General features: G+C 42.6%; 1 protein-coding gene across 1 annotated transcript in view; it reads right to left on the reverse strand.

Annotated features, from left to right (window-relative positions):
* LOC129382070 (neprilysin-2-like) overlaps positions 1–23,220 on the reverse strand; it is a 78,832-nt gene that overhangs the window by 28,194 nt on the left and 27,418 nt on the right. The window contains exons 7-10 of the mRNA XM_072285305.1: positions 16,640–16,841; positions 10,965–11,063; positions 5,434–5,511; positions 2,006–2,118 (exon numbers count right to left, since the gene is read on the reverse strand). Coding sequence (XP_072141406.1) covers positions 2,006–2,118; positions 5,434–5,511; positions 10,965–11,063; positions 16,640–16,841 — 492 coding nt within the window. The remainder of the gene's footprint in view (positions 1–2,005; positions 2,119–5,433; positions 5,512–10,964; positions 11,064–16,639; positions 16,842–23,220) is intronic.

The raw sequence follows: 23,220 nt of genomic DNA on the forward strand, positions 1-23,220 counted from the left end.
TTTGATCATCATTGGATGTTATTGCGCTAGAGCAAGGCGTGGCTCAATAGCGCGAAGGCGCTCGTGTGTCTTAATTCACGTGTTTGATTATTTACATTTCCTAGTAAAATTTAGATTGGCAAACAAATTTTTAACGAAAAACGTTGCCGGCCATTTTTTAAGACGCAATTTGTAGACCTACTGCCTTCACTCCTATAACATGCAGAGACAATAAGAACATAGCTTATTTGTCAGAAAACTTAACCAAAATTCTAATGAGTACAAGTTTTGTTCTGGAAATCCCTGTTACATTGAACTATAGGCCAGTGCGAATGTGGCCGCCATGTGCTGGATGCGATCATCAACTCATGTTCTCTGATACCACATGGTTGAGACAGCACACACACTTCTTGCGTAAATGTAAAGCACCTCGCTCGTCATCACCTTTATATTCCCACAGGATTTGGATGGGAATTTTCATATTGTCTGAAAACACCTGAATTGAATTGAATGCCCAATTTAAGCTGTCGAAAGATTGCCAGGCGAACTATTAATGAAAAGAACGCTATCACACTCAAACGCATCACTGAAAAGGGTGAATGGACAAGCAATTTTCAAACTGGTTTTAGTCAATTACAATATTTGTACGAACTGCGTGAGGAGTTTCTTGAACACGGTATTCTTCGGAAAAGCCGAACCCTAAGCAAACTGCCTTGAATTCAGAGTTCCGTTTTGTCATAGCATATGCAAGCTACTCAGTGATTCATGTTAGAAGTGACTCAGCGAGTCAGAACGTGCACCATAGGCATTTGGCACCGTCTCTACAACAACAAAGAAAACAACAACCAAAGGATCAGCTTTATCTAGAATACAAAATGCGTGCCACCAATGGTGTAGCAAGCGTCAGCTGCTATAAATATTCCGCTACGCATTTGGAAACAATAATTATCTCATGAAGGAGACATTATCAAAGTAACACAGCTACTTGCCAGTTCTGCGATTTCTCTAAAACGCTTCACGCAGTTCCATATTACCCATTACTTGCGCTGTGAATCTACTCGACAGATTTGCCCAAAAGACCTTGCTGTTGGCAGAGCTTTGACACGATGTAACAACGCTAATGTTTTGTGGTAATGTTCGCGCAACATGTCACAAATTGACCCGGGTCGTGCAGCGTTGGCGGGAAATGTCAAGCTCTTTCTAGAATCTGCACTCTTGCGTCTGCTCGCTACACACTTAGCAAGATACTAAACAGAACAAATTAAAACTTGCGTCCATCACCCACAGTATTATCTGTACTTCTTTTACGTACGCAATTAGTAAGATGGGAATGCAATTTAGAGATAGACTTATTATTGCGATCTGAAGGTATCACACAGTATTTTTCGGTGTTCATGTGTTGCCTTTCCTCTTTCATATACAATCAAAAGACTATAATTTTCGAAAGTCACGGACGGGCTGTTCCGCCCCACATGAACGTATTTCAGTACCACTCGCCATATCTAAATTTGAAAGTGCAGCACTCATTTAGAATCTCTATTACAATATCTAGCAGATGATATTTATAGGTTTCAAAACTACGCCATTACGTTTGTTCACTCTTCTTATTCTCATGACCTCTGTACATTATCCGCGAAAGCGGAAAGCAACTGGTTACTTCTCTCATCGTCGTGGCACTTACGTGCTCATTGCCCCATTCACTGGGCAAAACAACGCTATAATCTGAAAATATATTCTGGTTTATTACGGATGTAAAATGAAAGACGCTCTAGGTTTGTTCTGGTAACACAGAAATACAGGCTGCTTTGTCATTAGGACTTTCATGCATAGTGGCAGCCTACAAGACTAGCAAAGGAATGCGCAGAACCCGGCCAGCGATCGTGCTGTTTGTGTCCATTTCTCGTCCAGCACATCACGCTGCCAGACTACATAAAGTGATTCCTGGATTTACATTTACAATTTATCTAAACATAAAGAGCTTAGTACACTGAATCTCACTTTATATGTTAGACCTCTTATTACTCACCGCCAATTGTCCTCTTTTGGATACTTAAACTTACGCAATTGCTTTTTGTATGAGTTTTCTTTAATGAAGCGCGAGGCTTCTATGAATGAAATATTCAAAGAAAAGCGTGGTACCTAGAAGGAAAGAAATAATGTCTACAACGTTGGAGTGAAATATGTAGCCTTAAAACTAGGACATCGACATGGATTTTCTAGGCTCACCTAAATATTATCAACAAAAATAGATGTTTAAGCATTTTAGCTTGCCATACTTACTTGCATTATATACTTCAGAAGCCTTACTATTATATAGACTACCCGACGCAACACCCAAACACTCACAACGCTATCGTCTATCTTCTTGTACGAAAACAAATACAGGGTGTTTCAGCTAACTTAGGCGAAGTTATAAAAAAACAAACAAATACGCTACACATGTTTAATTGGGGCAGCATTGCACTGAGCCATGCGGAGCACGTCATAATATTTCTTTCAAATCCACCAAGCCAGGTAATTGACAGATCCCTTCATTATGTTTTTTTAGTTAGTAACTCATGCAAAAAATCTTCAACACCAAAACTCTAGCGCCTCATTAGAAACCTCAACTTATTTCGTGTATGCTAAGGTCAGTGCACTGTAAAAATTTTCCCCACTCCTTTTTTAAAGTGGGCGAAATGTTAAAAAATACCACGTGACTGCCAGCTAACGAGCCGCGCTTTTAGTGCCCTCAAAAGCAAGTTGAGCCAGTTAGCGAATGCTGCTCCGCGCACAGACAACCATTCAACAGGCGGCCGATGACTGCGTCGGACGTTAACTCACAAACGGATGTACCCCCCGTATTAAGAAAAAAAAATCTTTTTAGTTTCTGAGAGGTCAACAGGAAATCGCGCATTGTAAAATGCGAGTTTATTGCGAAAGCAATTTTGCGTTCGAACAACAGTGCAACGACAAAAGCGACGACAGCTATCCTTGTAGAATCAATTCCACAACCCCGAACAAGATAGGCTGCATAAATGAAAAATTGTAACAAAAACAAGGTACAACACCACGAGCTTTGGTACATCCTAAGAAAATAGAAATAAGTAAAATAAATTTTCACAAACAATTTATAAGCGAAAATGCTGTTTTTACATGGTAAAGACAAGATTTCATGAACCAACAGAGATGCAATATCATGACCATGCGCGGTACTTAACCTACTTGGCAACAGAAAATAAGCATGAAATAAGTCACCGATGTTTTCTTTTGCAGCAGTGCCGTAATATTTGTGCCCATAACACAAACCGTCTCTTTCGCTGCACCGATTTCAGGAAGAACTGGTCATTTTGTTTACATCATCACTGTTTTCAATTTTGATCTTCGGTACGTTATCAGTCTGCCGCGCAAAGATTTTTCCATGGCGCACCCAGACTTACTTCCAACCGGTCTCGCGCTTGCGTGCCGTAGCTTGACCAAGAAGTCGTTTCAATTCTGGGCACAGATGTTCGTTTACGAACACCGCTGACCGAGAGTCAATGTCGAGATCAGAGCACTTCAGGCCTAGTGCGCGCGCACTCCTCAAAAAGGCATCCCGCCTTTGTCTCTGCTCGAACTGCACAACCACATTTTTTTTGCTTGGGTTGTGTGCCGTTGGAACTCTGTGTGCTCGTCCGATATCAGTCGCAGCAAGTGGAACGCCCACCTTCTTTCCAATTTTTATGACCATTTCAACTAGGTCTTTGGAGGACTCGTACGGAATACCTTTGATTTCGACATTTGCCCTCCGGGAATACTGCTCAGCCCGAAGTATTCTGTTCTCATGGTCATTTACCTGCCGTGCGAGATCAGAGCACTGTGCCTTTAATGCATCATTTGAAGCTCTCAGGGCTTGGTTTTCATTCCTAATTTGTTCATACTCCTTGTTTGCTGTAGCCAAAAAAGTTTTAATATCCCTTAGTTCCTTGCGAAAGTCTCGCTCGATTGTGTCTTTGAAATCCTTGAACTCCGCCCTAAGTTCACGCTTCAGCTCATCAAAAAGTAATCTGATCTCCTTCGACATCCTTAAAACAAATAGCTAAGCCAAAAAACACAAGTTCATACAAATGGCAGCAATGACAGCAGCGGCAAAAACAGTGAAAATCAAGAAGTGAACCGATTCCCAACCTGCGTAAAAGATGCGCAGAGTCCGTGAGCACACGTGAAGCCTGCTGCCGCCCTTGCTGCCATGAAGCAATTATGAAGCAATTATTAAAAAGGCGTCATACCAAGCGCTATGCGTACGAATGGCTTTTCTACTATAACGTTGTAAGCAATCTCATAGAAAGTTTTGTTTATGTCCTAGATGGATAAAAACATTATGCAACGTTATGTCCATGTTCATGCTCGGTAGTCCGAAGAAGTGAGGCGTACGTGCAAGCAGCCATTCATGTGAATCTAAACTTTGAGACGTCGACGCAGTAATGCCGTGAGGAAAAGACGGTGTTTCTTGCTTGGCAAGGGAAAAATATGGAGTAGACGTGCGTTCACATAGAAGAAGGCAGCGTAACAAATCTTCCTTTCTGCCACTTTTTGCGTGGCCGTTCTAAAGAAAACTGGCGAGCATGCATGTTCGTTTCTCAGATATGCAACGTACGCTTCGTAATGCATGCGTTAATCGCCCAGGAGAAGCTATTTTGAACACAGGGCTGTTGCGCTGTAAGACCAATGCAGTTTCTAACCATGGTGTTCGCAGGGTTCGGTTGCCTTTTCTTTGTGTTTATTTTAGTTGCACTGCAAAGGCTTGAGCAAACATTCGCCATCACCTTCGTTCCTTGTGATATCAATGCGTCGACATTTACCAGTGTGCATTTCCCTATATAGTGTTCGCATATAGGCATAACTTTCGAACACTCTAGTCTACAAAAATCGCGTTACATTTTACATATGCAAAACTGGCCAAAATAAAAAGACTATACTACGTATTTACCATAAACAACTGAATATATTTCAAGGAAAAAACTATTTACTGGTTTGCTACAACACAGGAAATGCACTCATTTCCTTCTTCTCACTCTGAACATACTTGTTTTACATTAAGCACCTTGGCATGCACCAATAAACGAGTTCGTTTTGCCCTTAGGTTACAAATGACTTTTTTTAGTTGATGCACTTATATACCTGCAATTAACAAATTTGAGACATTCGTGTTGGCAATAATTAGAATTGTGAAAGCTTGCTGTATGGGAATTTATTCTTGCACTCATATATGAAAACATCACTGTTTGCTCATAGTATAAAAATTGGAGGTGACAGACTTTCTTTATCGCTACTGTAAAAATACATTAAGTTAGCTTAAACACCCAAGATGCGAAAAAAATGATACTTGGATTCAAGTTTAAATTAACATCAATTGTGTTGTCTAAAACTTAGGCAAATGAAAAATGCTACTTAGCAGATTGTACGAATCGGCTGAGATATTGTAATTGCACTTACGTATCTGTAGAGATCTTCAAGTGCTGACGTGTTTAACAGCGTGTCCGAGTATCCTACTTCCAGTGGCATTTCTGTCAACTGAAACAAAACGAAATGCTTTTTTTTTATCGACGCGCAGAAGAAAAACATAATGCGAAAACACCCGTGCACTTAGATTTAGGTGCACGTTGAAGAACTCCAGGTGGTCCCAATTACCGCAGTCCCCCACTACGGCGGGCCTCATAATCAAATCGTAGTTCTGGCACGTAAAACCTCAAAAATTAAAACAAATTATACACTCATATTCTATGTGAGCATAAAAACCCTAAACCTGGAGCTTTTGACACGCTAAGTAATTATACCACCTATGGCATCTCGCTATCATCGTCAATGTTAACTGAAACATATCGGTGTATTGCGTTTTCATTCCTATTTTTGTTACGACACACAACTGTCAAGCCGCTTCAGTAATAGTAACACGACGGCGTTCTTTTTTTCATTTCTAACATTAATGATGATTTCTTAACAGGCTGCAATACGATTACTGCCCATTATCATATAGAACTAAATTTTTTACGGTTTCGCACTTATAACTGAACAATACAGTTTGCGACGATGGTCAAAAGAGATCCCTATTAAAAATCGTCCCTTTTTCGAATTCAGTGCGTACCCTTTTTCTGTTAAATCTGACCCTAATATAGCGCAAAATATTCGCTTTCAACGTGGAAAATAGTGTTAAACTGTCTGTAGCGCAGTGTATACTGTACTTCCGGTGAAACATCACCCTGAAGGGTAACTTTGTGAACATCAGCACTAGCAGTGATAATGAAAAAGTCGAGAAATTACGAGTACAGTCAGCATGATATATCACGAGGTAAGCTTTGAAGGCCCCCCGAGGCAGCAAACACAAAAGTATAGGCACCGGCGATGCTGACTAAAGTTTCGAAAGCAACTAATGCTTCTACATTGATCATCGTAATATCTACGAACTCTGGAAATGAAAATGAAGGGAACACCGAACAAGAATTTTTGTTAGAAGATTGAGAAGAAACACCCCGCGTTAGAGCCGAAAAGTTTTTAAAATTGTTCACTAAAAAAATATTTCTCTACTACCACGTGCATGGACGCAGCTGTCATCTTCTCCGATTCTCAAGCAGCCGTCAGGAACTACGCTAAGGGTCGTGTGTCGACAGAAGCACTGAAGATCTTGAAGCACCGCAGTGCGCCGATCCCCTACACCTGCGTGACATGGGTTCCTGGGCACGAGGGGTTGGAGGGGAACGAAGCGGCACATGCCGCGGCCCGAGGCCACACCTGCCGGGCCAACCCTTCCTACTCTCGAGACGCCCGGTCTGAGTCAGCGGAGGCAGAGACCGTACCCATCACGTACTCAGGGATCCTTCAACATCACAGGCTGGAACGCAGGGTGTACCCACCACCTCACCCAAAGCTCAACAAAGAAGAAAGCACTATACTCAGAAGACTGCAAAGTAATACTTACATCCACGGAATCATCATGCATAGACTGTACCCAACGCTACAAGGATATCACTGTCCAATGTGTGGCGTACCGGACACCTTAGCGCACCTGATCATCGAATGTCCATGGCATCTAGACAAAGACGCATTGCCTTCACCGAGAGACTGTTACAACGCCAGACAAAGCGAAGACCTCATAGAAACGTGGGAGGCCAAGCTCGTCTCCGAGGACCTGGAACAACAACGACGCCTCGTCGCCAGGGCCAAGGAGGCAGCGAAGGCCAGAGGGTTCCTGGAATGAGGAGACCTCCCACCGAGAGTAGAACCGGGGCTTACTCCGGAACACTGTTTCCAAAATAAAAGTTTATTCCTCCTCCTTGGACGGTGCTCGCGTTATTCCCCATACTTCTTCGCGGCCACACGAGATCACGCCAAACCCTAAATAGACCTGTAAACGTGTTATGCTGGAATGTGCTTCTGAAATTTATTGTAGGTATATTTTCAGGATAAAGGGCGGCATACACATAGTCACTGGTAGCCTGCTTGCTATTGTGAAGTTGTAGTGACGGGGAAGAAACAAAGCAATTGAGTACTGGCTTCTGTCTGGACTAGAAGACAACATGGGTCACTTCTGCTATAAAAAAAAAATTGCCTAAACAGAAAACTCCCGCATGGCGGACGTGATATTAGTATGTCCTCCTTATTCGCCCCCCCCCCCCCCCCCCCCCCCCCAGCAGATCTACCAAGGCGTCACAAGGGGTATATATCCGAAATATATTGACGCACCTACATGGTTTATGCTTTTTACAGTGGCCGTTCTTTTGCCTGTTCAAAAATACAGATTTACGCTTCGCTCAAGCCACGCCAGTGTGTACCAGAACAATCCCGGTTGTTGTCCCCCATTCAGTCTGTTGCCCAGGTTCTCAACAAACCTTCGAATCAGATTTTACGCACGACGCGAATAGTCTTCTGCATTCTGGTAGTCACGCAAGCACCAGTGATCACGCTGAATTTCTTAACAAGCCCTGCGTAAATAGGCGACGCGTCTCATCCGTCGGTCACCGTTGCTACAACCGCCAACTGCGCTCGCCGCTATTGAGCTTTGCGTGCAACTCGCTTTTCTTGGCATTGTTTTGCCATATATTAAGTTTGTTACCCATACCTTTGATACCATCTGGCTCTTCACACTCATTAGAACCGGAAAATAAAAATTTCAGGGAAAAAAAAAATATATATACATATATATATATATATATATATATATATATATATATATATATATATATATATTCACACAGGTTGGTCTTTTAGACATTAGGTATTATTATAAAGAGACCATATGTGCAGCGTATGTTGCGCTTCTGTAGAGGAGGGCCTAGGTGAGGTGGGCATATTTTGCCGCGGATACCATGAGCTTCAGAATACTTAACAAACATCCATTATTTGTTGGCGGACGTTGTTTACAAGTCGGATTTGAAGGCAGTAATTTTCTAATGTGCCCTCATTTTGTAAATACCTCGGAAGTCCCTTTTCATCGGAGATACTAGCAATCGAATTTCAACCGTAATCTTGGGCAACTATCAACATCGACTGCCCCGAGAGTGGAGAAAAGGTGGCCCCACCATCACATCAGACGGAAACGCCACGTGACAACAAGCGCGAGGAATTTTGAACGTTCTGGCCAGTCGCGGCAACTACATATACGGCACGTCTTGCGTGGCAAGCATGTGCGATGCTGTGTCGAGTATAGATTTCCCGCGGCATGCTATCATTCAACCTTCGCCCTACGCTTCTTGCAAATTAAGTCCGCTCCTAGCGAGTCTTGAATAACGCCCGCGATAAAGAAAATTCAGCAAAACGACTACCGCAGTCGCAGGTTGACCAGCAGAGACTTCTTCCATCAGACAGGAATATTGGAGCAATTACGAGTCCGCAGGCGAGGTATGTTTAAATGCGTATACTGTATATATCACTAATTCATTGTAACACCCCTATGTAATGCCCGCATGGGCCTTTAGGGTACTTGAATAAAAGTGCGTGTAGGGGCGTGGGAAGGAGTGGCAGACAGGAGCTAACTTAGGTGCTGTGTCAATAACAATTTGGAGGCCACTGGCAGAGTCAAATACCTAGAGAACAGGACTGGCATGCCTCCGGAACCATTTGTTGCTACTACCAATTCCTTTTTTTGTTTCCTAGCCAGCAAAGTGGAGACTGGTGCAGCGTTGAGCTCAGATTTCAAAGGAATTGGCGATGGTACCAACAGTGTGAAGCAGACTGCTCACGGCTGTGCTGATGGAAAGTTCGTGGTGAAGGAGAGTGGCCGGCGTTTTGTCTTTGCGGAAAGTCACGACGGCAGTTATAATGAAAACAGCCCCCGACCGTGTATCCGGTTGGTATGCAACACGGTGGCAACAAGATTGTGAAAGCTATCGTGGTTAGAATGAAGATGGGCGTCCTGATTCATATTTTACATATGGGTAGGAGTATTGTTCTATTAAGATAGGGTGAAACCAAGCTGAGGATACTGTAGAAGCTGTTGACTTGCGACTTCCCTTATGGTGGTGACGTGTTCCACCGTTGTTAATAACGGAAGGCTGGAGCTACTGCCAAGCGGCATCTGCACTGAGGTGCCGAAACTTGAATAAAGACCGCAGTATGACAAAGACTGTGCGATTATGATGGCGTCACAACGACGGCATTACGACAGCTGGTTGACAACGCTGGAATAACGATAACAGAACGGCCAGGATGTCATCGCGATCAAAAGCACATACTTAGTTATCCAAGCTATTAAACAACTTAGGCCGTTGGGTTGGCCTGATACGTTGTATGGATAGATAGACACGAAATTGGTGAAGTTGGCAAAGAATGCTAATCTCACTAAAAGGAATACCTAAAACCGGCAGCCTACGAGGCACTGAACCACGATGTCTAGTCAGTGTGGCTAAGTGAAGAAAAATGAAGAGTGGTGAGATCTCCGGAGTAGGCACTGCTTCTCCAAGTCAGTTTCCGTTCCAGCAAGCCTTCGTATGTAAAATATTTTGCCCCGTATCTTTCACAATATCATGCGTATTTTAAAAAAAATTCATCGCTCAGCTAGATAACGAGGATGGGGTTCAAGCTAAATTTTGTTAGCGAACTAAGCATCAAAGTCAAAAACCTAACATAGTTTTATTGTTACGCATATGAGTGCAGAAATAATTTCTTATCCAGTGGCAACTTATCTGCACATTTGCAAGAATTGTACTGCCATAGTATGCAGGGACTTAAGTATGAAATTGAGCTTTAGTGACAAAAAAAGACATGTTATACGGTAAGAAAACTGTTATGGAAATCTCTTAAATTTACAAGAGCGAAATGTTGCCCCACTATTACGTGTTTCTGTTAGTTGGCCTCATGTTTTCCGATGACTGTAGAGCAAACGAATGCAGCGATTCTCCTGTTTTCTCCAGCTTTCTCCTAGAGTAACCATAGATTTGCCTTGCCATTTGTGCTTTTTTAGAAATAAGGAAACCGTGAATAGCAAGATTTTTTGTAGAATCAGCCATGCTACAACATACTAAAATTCTTCGGTTATATAAAACGTTTTATATTCAAGGTCGCTATTGGCCAGAGAATACACCCAGAAATGTATACTAAACGCAAAGTGAGAAGAGAAACCCACAAGAAAGAAACATTTTTGTGCTTTCTGTCTGAACTTTTACAGCATATTTCTAGGCTCATCTTGCAGAACGCTAAGCATATACTTGCTCAAACTATGCCTATAGATTTAGCAACTTCTAAAAATGAGGTTTTGCAACCATTTCGCGCCCATTCTGATCATATCTTTTTGCCATTGATTTTAGCAAGGAATATGAACACATTAAACTGCTTCATACAAGTGTGCCTTTGTATGAGACGTGCTGGCATCATGCATGATCACGACCCTTTGTTCCAAGGATTGTATCATTTGCAAACGTAAGGAACGCCGACCACACTCCATGGTTTCAAATAAGGACAAGAAAACAGAAGTTTGAATGAAGAAACGTTCTTATATTATTTCTTGCATAGCATTTGTAGTGTGGTTTTCTTACTTTTTTCTGTAAGCTGTCTTTCAAATCCTTGTCCATCCAGCTGCTGCAATAAAGCGTTTCATTGAACGCTTCTTTCACTCTGCTCACAATGACTTCCACCTGAAACGAAAGTCACTTGTAAACTATTCAAACATAACTAAGCATTAGTATTGTTTAGTTATTGTTCGCTACAGTGTGCTGAGAGGACGTGCGAATGCGTATCATTACACTATGCAGAATGAAAATAAGTGCGCAGTCCAATGAACCTGATTTCAAGCGCATTGACTTTGTAATGATGGATTGGGTGCAATATTCAACAGGACTTCAATATAGGCGAGTTGATTGATAGATATGTATTCATACCTTGCGTCCATCCAAATGAAAAATTTTAAATGCAGGAGCGCGAGGCATCTAAGCGCCTATCCCTGTCCTCCTTCGCTTTCTACTTGACTACGTCGCGCCACACCACTACCGTTCTAGTCACTTTGTAACGATCCAGTATGCTTTGACTTTCGCATATCTCTTTCCATACGGCAGCTTCTTCGGTTTCAAATGGTAACCATAAAATGCTAAAATATTGTGATGGCCAATAAAAAAGCTCAGCAGCACCAACTATTTGCTTTTTTCTCGCATACGTTACATTTCAACACACTAAAATTACCCACAGAGTTATTGCGCGCCAAAGCCACAGTGTGCTTATGAGGCACGCCACAGTGGACGGTTTCGAATTACTTTTTACCACCTGGATTTAATTATCGTTTAATTATCGTGTTCCAAATGAACTTACACGAGGGTTTTTCAATTTCGCCGCAATTAAAATGAGGCCGACGCTGCCAAAGTCGGACCTCCGACCTTGAAACCAACGGCGCAACACCATAAACACTGAACTAACGTGGCAGTTAGTGCGAAGCACTGGCCCCAGCAGAATGTACTATGGCGAGTTCGTAGGGGAATTACAGCATCATAATATGTAGTGTTGGTGCACAGAGTGAAGCAGTTGGAACGTAAACCGCTGCGGAATCATGCGCAGTAAAACTAACTTGTTTGAATTTGTTCGACAAGTCTGCACTATGCTTGCACTGAAGGGAAATGTTTTTGGGGTAGTCGGATAGACCATAGTCATATTCTTAAACGATAAGACACTTTGGACGTAAGACTACGTATGAGCTTGCTGGGAAAAAAGCCTCTTTTGCAAGAAAAAAACAAACGGGATGACTTAGTCCTAGGATGCCGTGTCATCCCATTGACATGGTGGTTTAAGTGTGACGATGCCAAAAACCTGCCGGGAATTCGCATCATCATGTCCCTTAACTCGCCACGGTTGTGTGTACACGCCTAAAGTCAAAGAACACCAAGTGGTCAAAATTATTTGGAAGTCCGCCACTGTGGCGCGCCTCGTAAACAGTGTAGGGTTTTGGTGCATAAAACCCCATAATTTTATTTATAATGAGTGCGCAGCCTAGTTATTTAACACTCGCTTCTCGTTATCACAGCTCTGATTATTATTTTATTGCGGTGTCGTGCCCCAGCTCTGTTTTCAATTAGAAAAAAGTGTTCTTTCTACGATTTCTAATACCCGCCACAGTGTCTCAGTTCTTAATAATGCTAACCAAACGCGTTGAGAGCAAGCCCTGTCCTGCTCATGGCCACGTACAGCATTGACGTGCTACTATCATTGATGCTGTAAGTACAAAAAATGTTTACGAGGTTAAGGGGCAGAGTCGGCGGGGGGGGGGGGGGGGGGGGGGGAGCTGACTTTAACTTGGGCAAATGCGCTTTTAGAAGAGAAAAAAGAGCCACGAGGGAACAGTAGGCTGCCGTGGCGGCATTGTGCAAAGGTCTACTTGGAAGAACAATTATGCTAGAAGGTGACGAGCTTACGACAAAACAGTGAATCTTTCAGCAGCGAAGAAAGTCCATCAATTGCCACAACTTCCCGGGAGGTGGCTCAGCTAAAGCTTTTGCTGCAAGTTACAAATAACAGATGGAGAAGAAAGAACCTTTTAATATTTACTGTGGTTCGTTCTACAAGCTTGACTTAAAATAATAGAGACGAAAATGCACGTTCCATTGCGCATCTGAATCTCAAGGCATCTTTTTGTACTCAAGAAACTTTGCATGTTGGTCGGTTATGCCATCCACCAGAATAAAAGAATTGTCTTTTATTCGTGAACTCCTTCACCATTGAAGGCAATGAGCGGCTGCTGGCATGCGACCCTAAGTTAAAAGGAAGCAGTTTTGCGATAAAAGAAAATTTTACAGGTGAAGTGCGCCACGCACGTCGTATGATGTCATGAATGCTTATTCTGACTTGTTGGCAGTCGCAACAGCGTAAGACCGTATTGTTGCATTGAATAACCAGATTAGAATACTTGCATTTACCCTGCCCCTAGCTGTGAAATAGCGTAATTAATTTGATAGTTTTATCTCCCCTTTTGCTTCATTCGCGAGGCTGTGTTTTGGTGAAAAATATATGGAGATGCAACGCACTGAAGGAATCGATGTAAGTGAAGTTTTGCGTGCTGGATGCTTTGATTGACGGTAATTACCGGCAATGTTGACGGCTAAAGCTTAATTTCTTCAACGTTTAGGCTAACACGAGAGTGGTGAGTTGAACGTTAAACGTGACCTTGCGTGCACCACTGCTCTTTTTCTGCGTAGTACATGTACACAGAACACAGAGGGATAGATGTTTGCTTGAGGGTTTGTTGTGCGCCCTATTTCATAACCTCTCAGAGGGTTGAGCGTTGTCTTTACCTCACATGGCACATCGCATAGTAGCAGAAGTATTAAACTTGAATTGGATAATGGGGCTGTACGTTCCAAAACCACACTCGGATTATGAGGCAAGCCGTAGTGGCGGACTCCGAATTAATTTTTACACTATGAAGTTCTTTAACGTTTCCCAAAATCTAAGTACATGGGCGTTTTCTATTTCGCCCCAGTCAAAATGCGGCTGCCGCGATTGGGATCAAATCCGCGACCTCGAGCAATGCCATAGCCGCAAAGCTACCGCGGCGGGCACAGAAGTATAGATTTGACGGTCGACCGCTTCCGTAGTGTCTCCTGGACCCTACGGGGCGCTTTCATTAGTGCGGCTTTGCTTCTGCACGCCCTGCGTAATATTTCTGCTTGATATATTTATGTGGCGCTTATTTTTCAAAAATAGCACCAACGTACTGCACCGTACCTTGAACTTAAGCTTATCCTGTCTCCCCGCAACCGCTGTCGTATACTAGTGGGGTATTCTTGCCTTCTCAACGTCATCTCCCCCCCCCCCCCTATCTTATATAATAACTGCCTCTCCTCCTCCCTCTTTTTGTTCTCCTCTTCTTCTCTCTACAGTTCTATCTGCGTCCCCTCTGGCCTTCCAAGTTAGTAGAAAGACAAGCGCCACAGTTTCTGCAATGTTTCTGAGGGGAGTCACGGATAATTACAGCTGTCAAGCGGCTAATGTGGCCACGGCCAGGGAGCTCCTGAGGGCATTGTTGACATTCGACGCGCTGGGGTGAAAACGAATCTCTCCCATCACATTTCCTCTTTTACTCGCGCTTGTCATCTATATAGCACTCTGAACCACCCATCGATGGGGTGTGCGTGACAGCGGCAGCAGCAGCAGCAGCAGCAGTGGGAAAGTCGATGGAAGAGGCAAGGAAAGCTTCGTTTAAAAAATCATTAGTAAGATCTTGTTGAGGGCAAGTTGGTTCATATTTAGAATTGAGGGTAAACAGCGCGAATAAAACAAGGACGCAAGGAAACAAATACCACAGACAAGCGCCGACTGCCAACTGGAAGTTTATTTGAAATTCACCAGCCATTCGTACCTTTTTCAGCATAGGCATGCGCACACCCACTCGCAAAGCATCTGCAAATCACCATCATAATCGTTCATCCAAAAATGCTATTTCTTTTCCCGACAAGGCAAAATAGCGAGTGCTGACACATTTATCTCCTTCCTTTATAATGTGATAAGCCTGTACTATTTCCCTTTCCCCGTTACCTATTCCTTTCCCTATGATTTTTTTTTGTCATTTCAATTCATACCATTACACATGGCAACGCCATGTAGGAAACGTTCTGCAAGGCCATCTCAAGAAGTTGCAGATAAATGACGCTTTCCTGGTAAGAACCTATAAAAAAGTGATCGTGGCGATAAATGAAGACCAGGGGACTGCACTAAACGCATATTCAATAGATGTAGAGGACTTATATTATTCTGGGCCGCGAGATAGCTTGATGTGCTATGTGCGCAATGGGATAGATGATTTTCGAGAATTTGCCGTTCAGGATTCCGCAGGTGTCAACAGCGACAACTTTTTAACGCATTTAGATTTTTATCTTCATTCAACTGCTGGTAATTATGATGACCAGTTATACATCAAACGCACTGGCATCTGTATAGGATCAGCCATACCCCCATATTATGTGACATTTTTTTTTATCCTCGGTCGACAGTGTAACTTATGCTACGTTGGTGGACACGCCTGTAACGCGAGTGTTTAGATATGTTGACGACTACTTAATTGTTATGAAGAAAGATACTTGTATGCATTTTCATGACGCGGTCGAAGAAATTTTGGACTTGTTCATCAACTCATCGGGAGGACTTAAGTTCACGTATGAATTACCAATTAACAACCATATGCAGTTTCTAGATATTAACCTCCGTTTTTCTTTTTTGGACGAGCATGTATGCTTGGGATATCATCACAGATCTAAGAAAACCTTGTTGCGTTAGGACAGTGCACACTCTAAAATGATTAAGAGAGGCATAGCAACCACGTGCATTAAGGCAGCACTAAGTAAGTCGTGCGAGCATGAATGTAATCAAAGTTTAATTAAATCAGATGGCGCGATTACAGAACGCCGGCTTTCCCGGTTCTGTGATCACTTCAGTATGGGAAGTCATCTTGCAGAAAGAGAAAGTTCTGAAACTCCCCCCCCCCCAAAAAAAAAAAAAATGAATAAGGACAAGAGACCAGCGCACGTGGTGCCATACACACACAAGTTGTCCCACAATCCAAATAAAGTTTCCAATAGACATAACTTTAATTTGCGTTTATGCGCCCCGTGTAAACTGTCCTCGATATGAAATCGTATGAAAAGACGCGAAAAGCCCCTGTGCACCACAAATCATAAATCCCGTTTCACTGAGTGCAGGCGCAATGTTATCTATCAGATACCGCTCAGCTGTAGAAAAACTTATATAGGTCAAACGGGACCGTGTTTCAATGAAAGAGCTCGTCAGCACAGCGGTAACCTAAAGAATGGCTATGGGAGTCATTTAGCAGGACACTAACAACTGTCACTGCACTCCCGTATTTGAAAAAAAAAAAAAATTCACAGGGAAAGGCAAAGGTAAGAGGGAAAGGGAAATAGTGGAGGCTTATCACATTAGAAAGGAAGGAGATAAATGTGTAAGCACTCCCTCTCTTCCCTTGTCGGGAAAAGAAATAGGAATTTTTGATGAACGATTTTGTTGGTGATTTGCAGATGTTTTTGCGAGTGGGTGTGCGCATGCCTATGCTGAAAAGGTACAAATGGCTGGTGAATTTCAACTAAACTTCCAGTTGGCAGGCTGCGCTTGTCTGTGGTATTTGTTTCCTTGTGTCCTTGTTTTATTCGCGCTGTTTAACCTCAGTTCTAAAAAATCATGGTTTACAGCATTACTTACCTTACCTCATTAATTGACTTACCTCATTCTTAATCGTGGTGTTGGCGAAGTTGGTAACATATATATGGTCAAGGACTTCAGGCACACTTTCTTCCAACAGAGCTATGCATTCCCTCCAGCTAGGATTTTGAGTGAGCCCAATTGAAGTTTCTTCAGTGCTCATGTTTCCATATTTAATGTAAGGAAATAATTGAAGGAATCCTGCGTAGTTATAAAGAGTGTTCCTGGGAAAGTAAACAAATAAGTTACAGACATTCGAATATTATGCCGACAGCTGTATTCCAGTGTTAGTTGTCCTCGTGTAGAAACGTGCAGTTATTATAAAAAGGTAAAAAACAATTCGCGAAAATAAGTTAAATGACACTCTTCTATAGCATAAAATATTTCATGCAGGGGAGTCAAAATTATGCTGCTTTACGCAGCCGAGTGCTGATTGCATGAGAATGTTAGTACGGTAGATATGTATTACGCGTTACTGGAAATATTTTTCGCAGAAACCTAGAGAACGCTAGCGTACTATTGTGTTGCAAGAAGACCTCGTCTCTAGGAAAAATGGGACGGCTGGAACATTTTAATATTGCAAATGTCGCACTAAATCTACACAGGGTTTCTCTTATCAGCCTTGAAATTTTATTTTATAAGAACGTTGTTTACACAAGTTGGTCGTTAGAGAACCATAAATATTTGCACCCAGCGTTGGCGCAGTTGCCAAAAAATGTACGTGATCTCTAAATAGACTAATTACAGGTGGTTGGAACATAACATAGTGCTTGTAAAATGTCCGTGCACCCAGGAAGTTTACATTGTCGTTCCTTATTTATTCCTTATAACGTTCAGTGGTTAGTATAAGTAATTCAATCTCATATACATTAACTTTTAGAAACTGAGGGTAGCACAACGAAATTATTTATAGGCAGCTGATTACTGTATAAAAGACAAGATGTCGGCAACGTGGAAGATTGACATTCAAATAAGAAAACGCACACGCGTATCAATATAGAAAAGAAAGTTTCAGGGGATTTTTTTGTATAGTGCGTATCTGTTCCCAATGACTAACTATATCAAATGTGCACTAAGCAATGCCGCAGCAAGTCTGTCTAAGTTACATGGAATACACATAGAACCATTTGCATCTAAGATGAAGCAACTAAAATGTATGTATAGCTGTAATGGAACTGTAGCATCATCTTAAGCTTTGCATCTTAGCTATGCATGTCTTAATGCATAGCTTTCCGAAAGGACAGCGTCCCGTACGAAATCAGCTTATATATACCACCCACACGAATATGCAGGAAGTCGACTTCCTGATCGACAGGATGACGTCGTTATATGAAAAACGTTATCTAAATATAGTACTGTAGCGTAGCGTGTCTCTCAGGTAACGTTAGCCAACATGAAAACAAAAAACGAAAAAACTGAAAGAAAGAAGACAGCACAGTGCATGATACTCTTACAAAACTTACTATATTTCAACGTCACTGGCCTGACGACGAAACCTCGTAGGCCTTGTAAACGTATCCTGTGTGTCATGTGTCATGTGTCATGTTTTCTTTATTTTTTTTCTCATAACAGGTTGGATAACGATAGCGCGGACATCCTATACATGCGCCTTCAGAGGAACAATTCCTTCATTTACTCTTTGGGGGCTGAACTTTTTCGCTATAGTCTTGTCCGTAGTTAACTTCTTTATTAGGTTCCAATAGTATGAATATAAATTATGGAAAACGCATTATTCGAGGAAAAAGTTATCTTTAGCAGTATTTTCTCTCAAGAACTAATACCTCCACCGACAGCATACACACAGATACGCTATACCGTAGCAAATACAGAACAATGCCAGCAAATTGTAGGGCTAATAATTAGTTGATCCAAAAACTCCTTTCCTGCGAAGAAAGACGTCAGAATCGAGTCAGACGAAGAAACGCTTAAGCAGCCGCCGCAAGAAGAGGTACCAAGCGCGGCCATACTACTGCGTGCTCCCAGCATACGGAAATACGTGAGCCGCAAGCGAAACGGGAACCGCAGCCGAAAACACAGAAAAAGAAACGGTATTGCGCCTTGGACACAGACTAGGCGTACACGTTCACGTGAGCGAGGACTCGACGTAAACAAGTCTAGTCATGCGCCCCGGTGAGCATAAACTCACTTTCAAATTACTTTGGGTGTCTCGAGATGAAAGGACCTCTCGACAACCAGTGGTGTTGAATACGCTCCAAATATATAAAAAAAAAAAAATTAGCGTTGTACAAAGCACGGCGAAAACCCTTGAAAGATTAAAACAGAGATTTATGTCCCTTAATTCCCGGAATGTGTGCGCCGGCTTGATCGGTTTCTTGCCCAGCAAAGGGGAGCGATCCTTGACATAGTGCAATAGTAAAGGGGCGACTCTGGAGACACTATCATAGCAAAGTAGACTGATCTTGGCCCAAGTGTATTGCGCGGTCACATGGGTCACGTGGTAGGTGTCTCCACGTGGTACCACCTTGATTGCCGCGCTTCTAACCGTTAAGATGCAAAACATTGTGGACAATATGAGCAGTTCTGTGAGATTTCTATTACCGCGTTACGATAACTTCGCGTCAAATAGATTTTAATGTGTGCTGTACATTTGCGTATTGGTTTTGGAGGCAAAACAAAAAAGCCGTGCTCGCAAATGTGGTGAAAAAGTAGACCCACCGCAGTATACCGAATTTACGTAATATGAACGCGAATAAGCCAGCAGGCGAACTAGAAGAGCAATGTTTATATGGAGCTCCTATTTACGTAACACGAATAATACAAGCAACAAGCTGTCACATACCCTAGAATTGTGGATAAGTCTGGATGTTGAACGGTAGTACAATGATATTTATAGTATAAAAGCAAGCTATCCCAAGATATGCAGCCTGAATATGTGAGCTACACAAAAAGAAGGCAAACATTGGGCGCGGGGCGGTGGGAGGGGTGTGGTGAGCACACGTGCAAGATACCGTTTTCAAGCGCCTTCATAGTGTTCGGGGAATGAGTTAGCGACGACTGCTGATCATTGTCTTTTTTTGCATTTCCTGTCGTCTATGGATTCCCGTTCTCGCCATCCACAACCTCCCGTCAATGTCACCGCTTATCAAAGCGTTAATACTGGCTCGAGAAGAATTTTCCTAGCGAATTTTAGCGACAGTTGCGCATGGTTGTGGTGGCCTGCCTCGTCTTTGCGTTGGTGTAAATTTTTGAGTAAAGTTTCTTTATCATGTAGGATCAAGGCTTCCGGACTGGCTTCGAAATTAATAAGAGATATCAAGCAATTATTCACACTTTGCCAGAATTTGTAAGTGACAGGCAATCTAGTTGTCCAAGGAGCTGCTATTCACGATAAGCATAGACATACCGTTACATTAGTTCACAGCGCGTACTTGCATTTTGCGCGAAATAAGACTAGCTTCCATCTGATCATACGTTTGGCCTAATAGACGTGCTAATTCGTCAATACCACAAAGAAAGTCCAAAGAAACTTAGTTATACACAACTGACTTGTAACGCGACCAGACTACATTTTCTCAGAAAAGGTACATGACAATTAAAATGTTTCGTAATTGCCCGACAAGGCATATATGAAGTTCATTAGCTGCTTTGTTTGTGCTTACTTCGTAATAAATTGAGAAAGCCAGATGCGAGCATTGAACACAGTTTGGTACAGCGAACACCAAAAGTATAACAAGTTGGCAAGACTTTGCTGCAATAGTGATTTTTGAGCACCGCAATGGTAGAAAACACCACGATAAAAATTGTAGAAGACTCAACGAGTTCGAATCCATATACAGCGAAGCTGTGTCAGTCATAGAGTGTGAACACGAGTAGAGACGCACGCACGCTCATAGACACACACACACAAACGAGCGCTGGCGCAGAGAAATTATACTGAGACTTTTGTGAAGCGGAGTTGCTGACCACCAGCGAGTGAGACGGACGCCTTGTACACATCGTGGTTTCAGAGGCACCATGCGCATACGTATGGTGCGATGTTCGAATTCATTGTATCCGCAAGACGCATTTATTTCATTGCCGTGTAGCCGTGCATGCGCGATGGTGAGCTTTCTGGTTCTTTATTTCCTTTCCTCCGCATGGCCAAAGCCGCCGCTGCCGCGGACGGATAGATGCATGCTGTGGGCGTCCCCTTTGAAACGGGGTGTGGGATTGCACCAACAGGCTCTTATTATTATTTCTTCTAATTATCTACCTATATGTAAAAAGACATACAACACAAAACCAAGAAATACGACAAAAATGCTGGCTCTCTCGTAACTGAGAGCACCGTTAAGCATGAAATGGCAAGAGACAAAGCAGATTGGTTAGAGGTGATAGTAGCCACATCTTTTAATGGGCGTAGTGCATGTTCGCAACGGCACAACCCACCACATCGCACCGCACCACACCATATTGCGCACTGGTCTATATGGACGCTGCCCAACTAGAAGAAGAAAACCGGCTCATGGCATTATATAATTGGATGATGCAGTATAAAATTTCCGTACGAATATATTAGTTGGGTATAGACCGCGGACAAACAATGGTACCAAAACAATACATTCTCAAATAATATTCCTTTCTAATAGACATCCTTCTATAATTGATCACGCTTTATGCAGTAGAACTATTTGACAATCCTAAGGAAAATAAAACTATTATTGTTAAAAATACCCGATCCTATCTGACTTTGTTTGGTGCTTGACCTGCTGTGAAATGGGTAATAAAATTCATCGTGGTATGTAGTGCATAGTTTTACTTCTGATTATAATCTCATCCCATATATTCATATCCATATAGTGACACAAGGTATTGCACTATCTTGTATGACTTGTTACTCTATGTGTATTATTCAGTTCTATATAATCTATGTCAAGTGTACATTTCCTTGTGTTCCTTATGCATTATAATACATCTGTTTTGTTCTACTTATTTGGTATGATATCATTGTACACTGTAATTGATTTGGTGAAAATGCTGTCTCATTTGTACTCCCGAGGCGAAAGCCTTGTCAGGAAACATACGGGTTTTTTCCTTCTGTAACGCCTCGTGCACATACCTACAACATTGTGTATATGTCGGAAAGACAGACAGACAGACAGACAGACAGACAGACAGACAGACAGACAGACAGACAGACAGACAGACAGACAGACAGACAGACAGACAGACAGACAGACAGACAGACAGACAGACAGACAGACAGACGGACGGATGGACGGACGGACGGACGGACGGACGGACGGACGGGCGGACGGACGGGCGGACGGACGGACGGACGGACGGACGGACGGACGGACGGACAGACAGACAGACAGACAGACAGACAGACAGACGGACAGACGGACAGACGGACAGACAGACAGACGGACAGACAGACAGACAGACAGACAGACAGACAGACAGACAGACAGAAATGCCCACTCTGTAAATACAACTGGATATCTTGTTGGGGCAGGAAATTAACCAGAGATCGGCGGACTAGCTGGCTTTGGGCGCCCACGGTAAAACCACAAATGAAGCAAGGCATTGTGACGTGGGTTGGCCCTTTTTTGAAGTCAGAGAAGCGCAGAACATTAGTTTTGAAACTCAGGGACATGCATGAAACCAAATGGGTGGGTAGATTGCACAAACATCTGTACCTCGAAAGCGTGAGCACAGGATGGAGGAAGTCACGAAAGTTGACCTCAAAGCCCAGGTGAACTGAAAGTGCGAATACACCACTAGAAGTCGTCAAAAAGAAAGTGAGAGAAGCACAGAGTGTATTGCATGCCAAGAATGGGGAAAAAACGTCCATAGAATTTTACGAAAATGGCAGAAAATTAATTTGAAGGAAAATTTTTATAGTAACATAAAAGGCAGTACCTTGCTTTTTGAGCCTCGAACGGGTTGCTTAAGAGCCACAACACACGGTAATAAATATTCGCAACAGTATGATGCATGTGTCAGCTGCAGCAAAAATCAGTAGACCGATCAGCACATCGGGATGGAATTTGAAGGTATTCACCGAGTGAGGGCCTGTTACACTTGTTATTCAGCTAGTGAGAAGGTATTTAACCCATGAGATAATCATGATAAATTATGCATTATGGCATACAATAAAATCGAATGTCTTAATAACTTATTATTACTGAATTCCGCCCTCTAGAGATCACTCATAGCTCAAAAGTGGAGTAAAAACCGCCTGTCGTCATGCTCTCCGTGTATTGCATTTCAATCGCTTAGCTGTGTGATTTCCAGCATAATCGTTGCAGCTTGCGTATCCGCGAGAATGTACGCTACTAAGGGCATCGTGCGAGTAATACAATTCGATAGGACGCTCTGGTTATCGAATCGGTGGCCACACTTTCGTATTTCCGGTACACTTAGGCTCGTGTTGCGCTAAGCGATAATTTCGTGCCATCAGTTAGATGTAGAAAAAGAGCGCAGGACAAGATAATACATGCATGTCAATATATTACGCACATTTTGGTAAAACGGCCCTACACTACTATTTCTCATTATGGGCAATAATATTATCAGTCTAGGGGAAGAACATTTCCAAATACAGCAGGGTAGAGTGCATGTGTATGGCAATGTACGCTTTTTTGACTTCATACAACA

This window comes from Dermacentor andersoni, chromosome 11 (assembly GCF_023375885.2).
Source record: "Dermacentor andersoni chromosome 11, qqDerAnde1_hic_scaffold, whole genome shotgun sequence".
Classification (NCBI taxonomy): Eukaryota; Metazoa; Arthropoda; class Arachnida; order Ixodida; family Ixodidae; genus Dermacentor; species Dermacentor andersoni.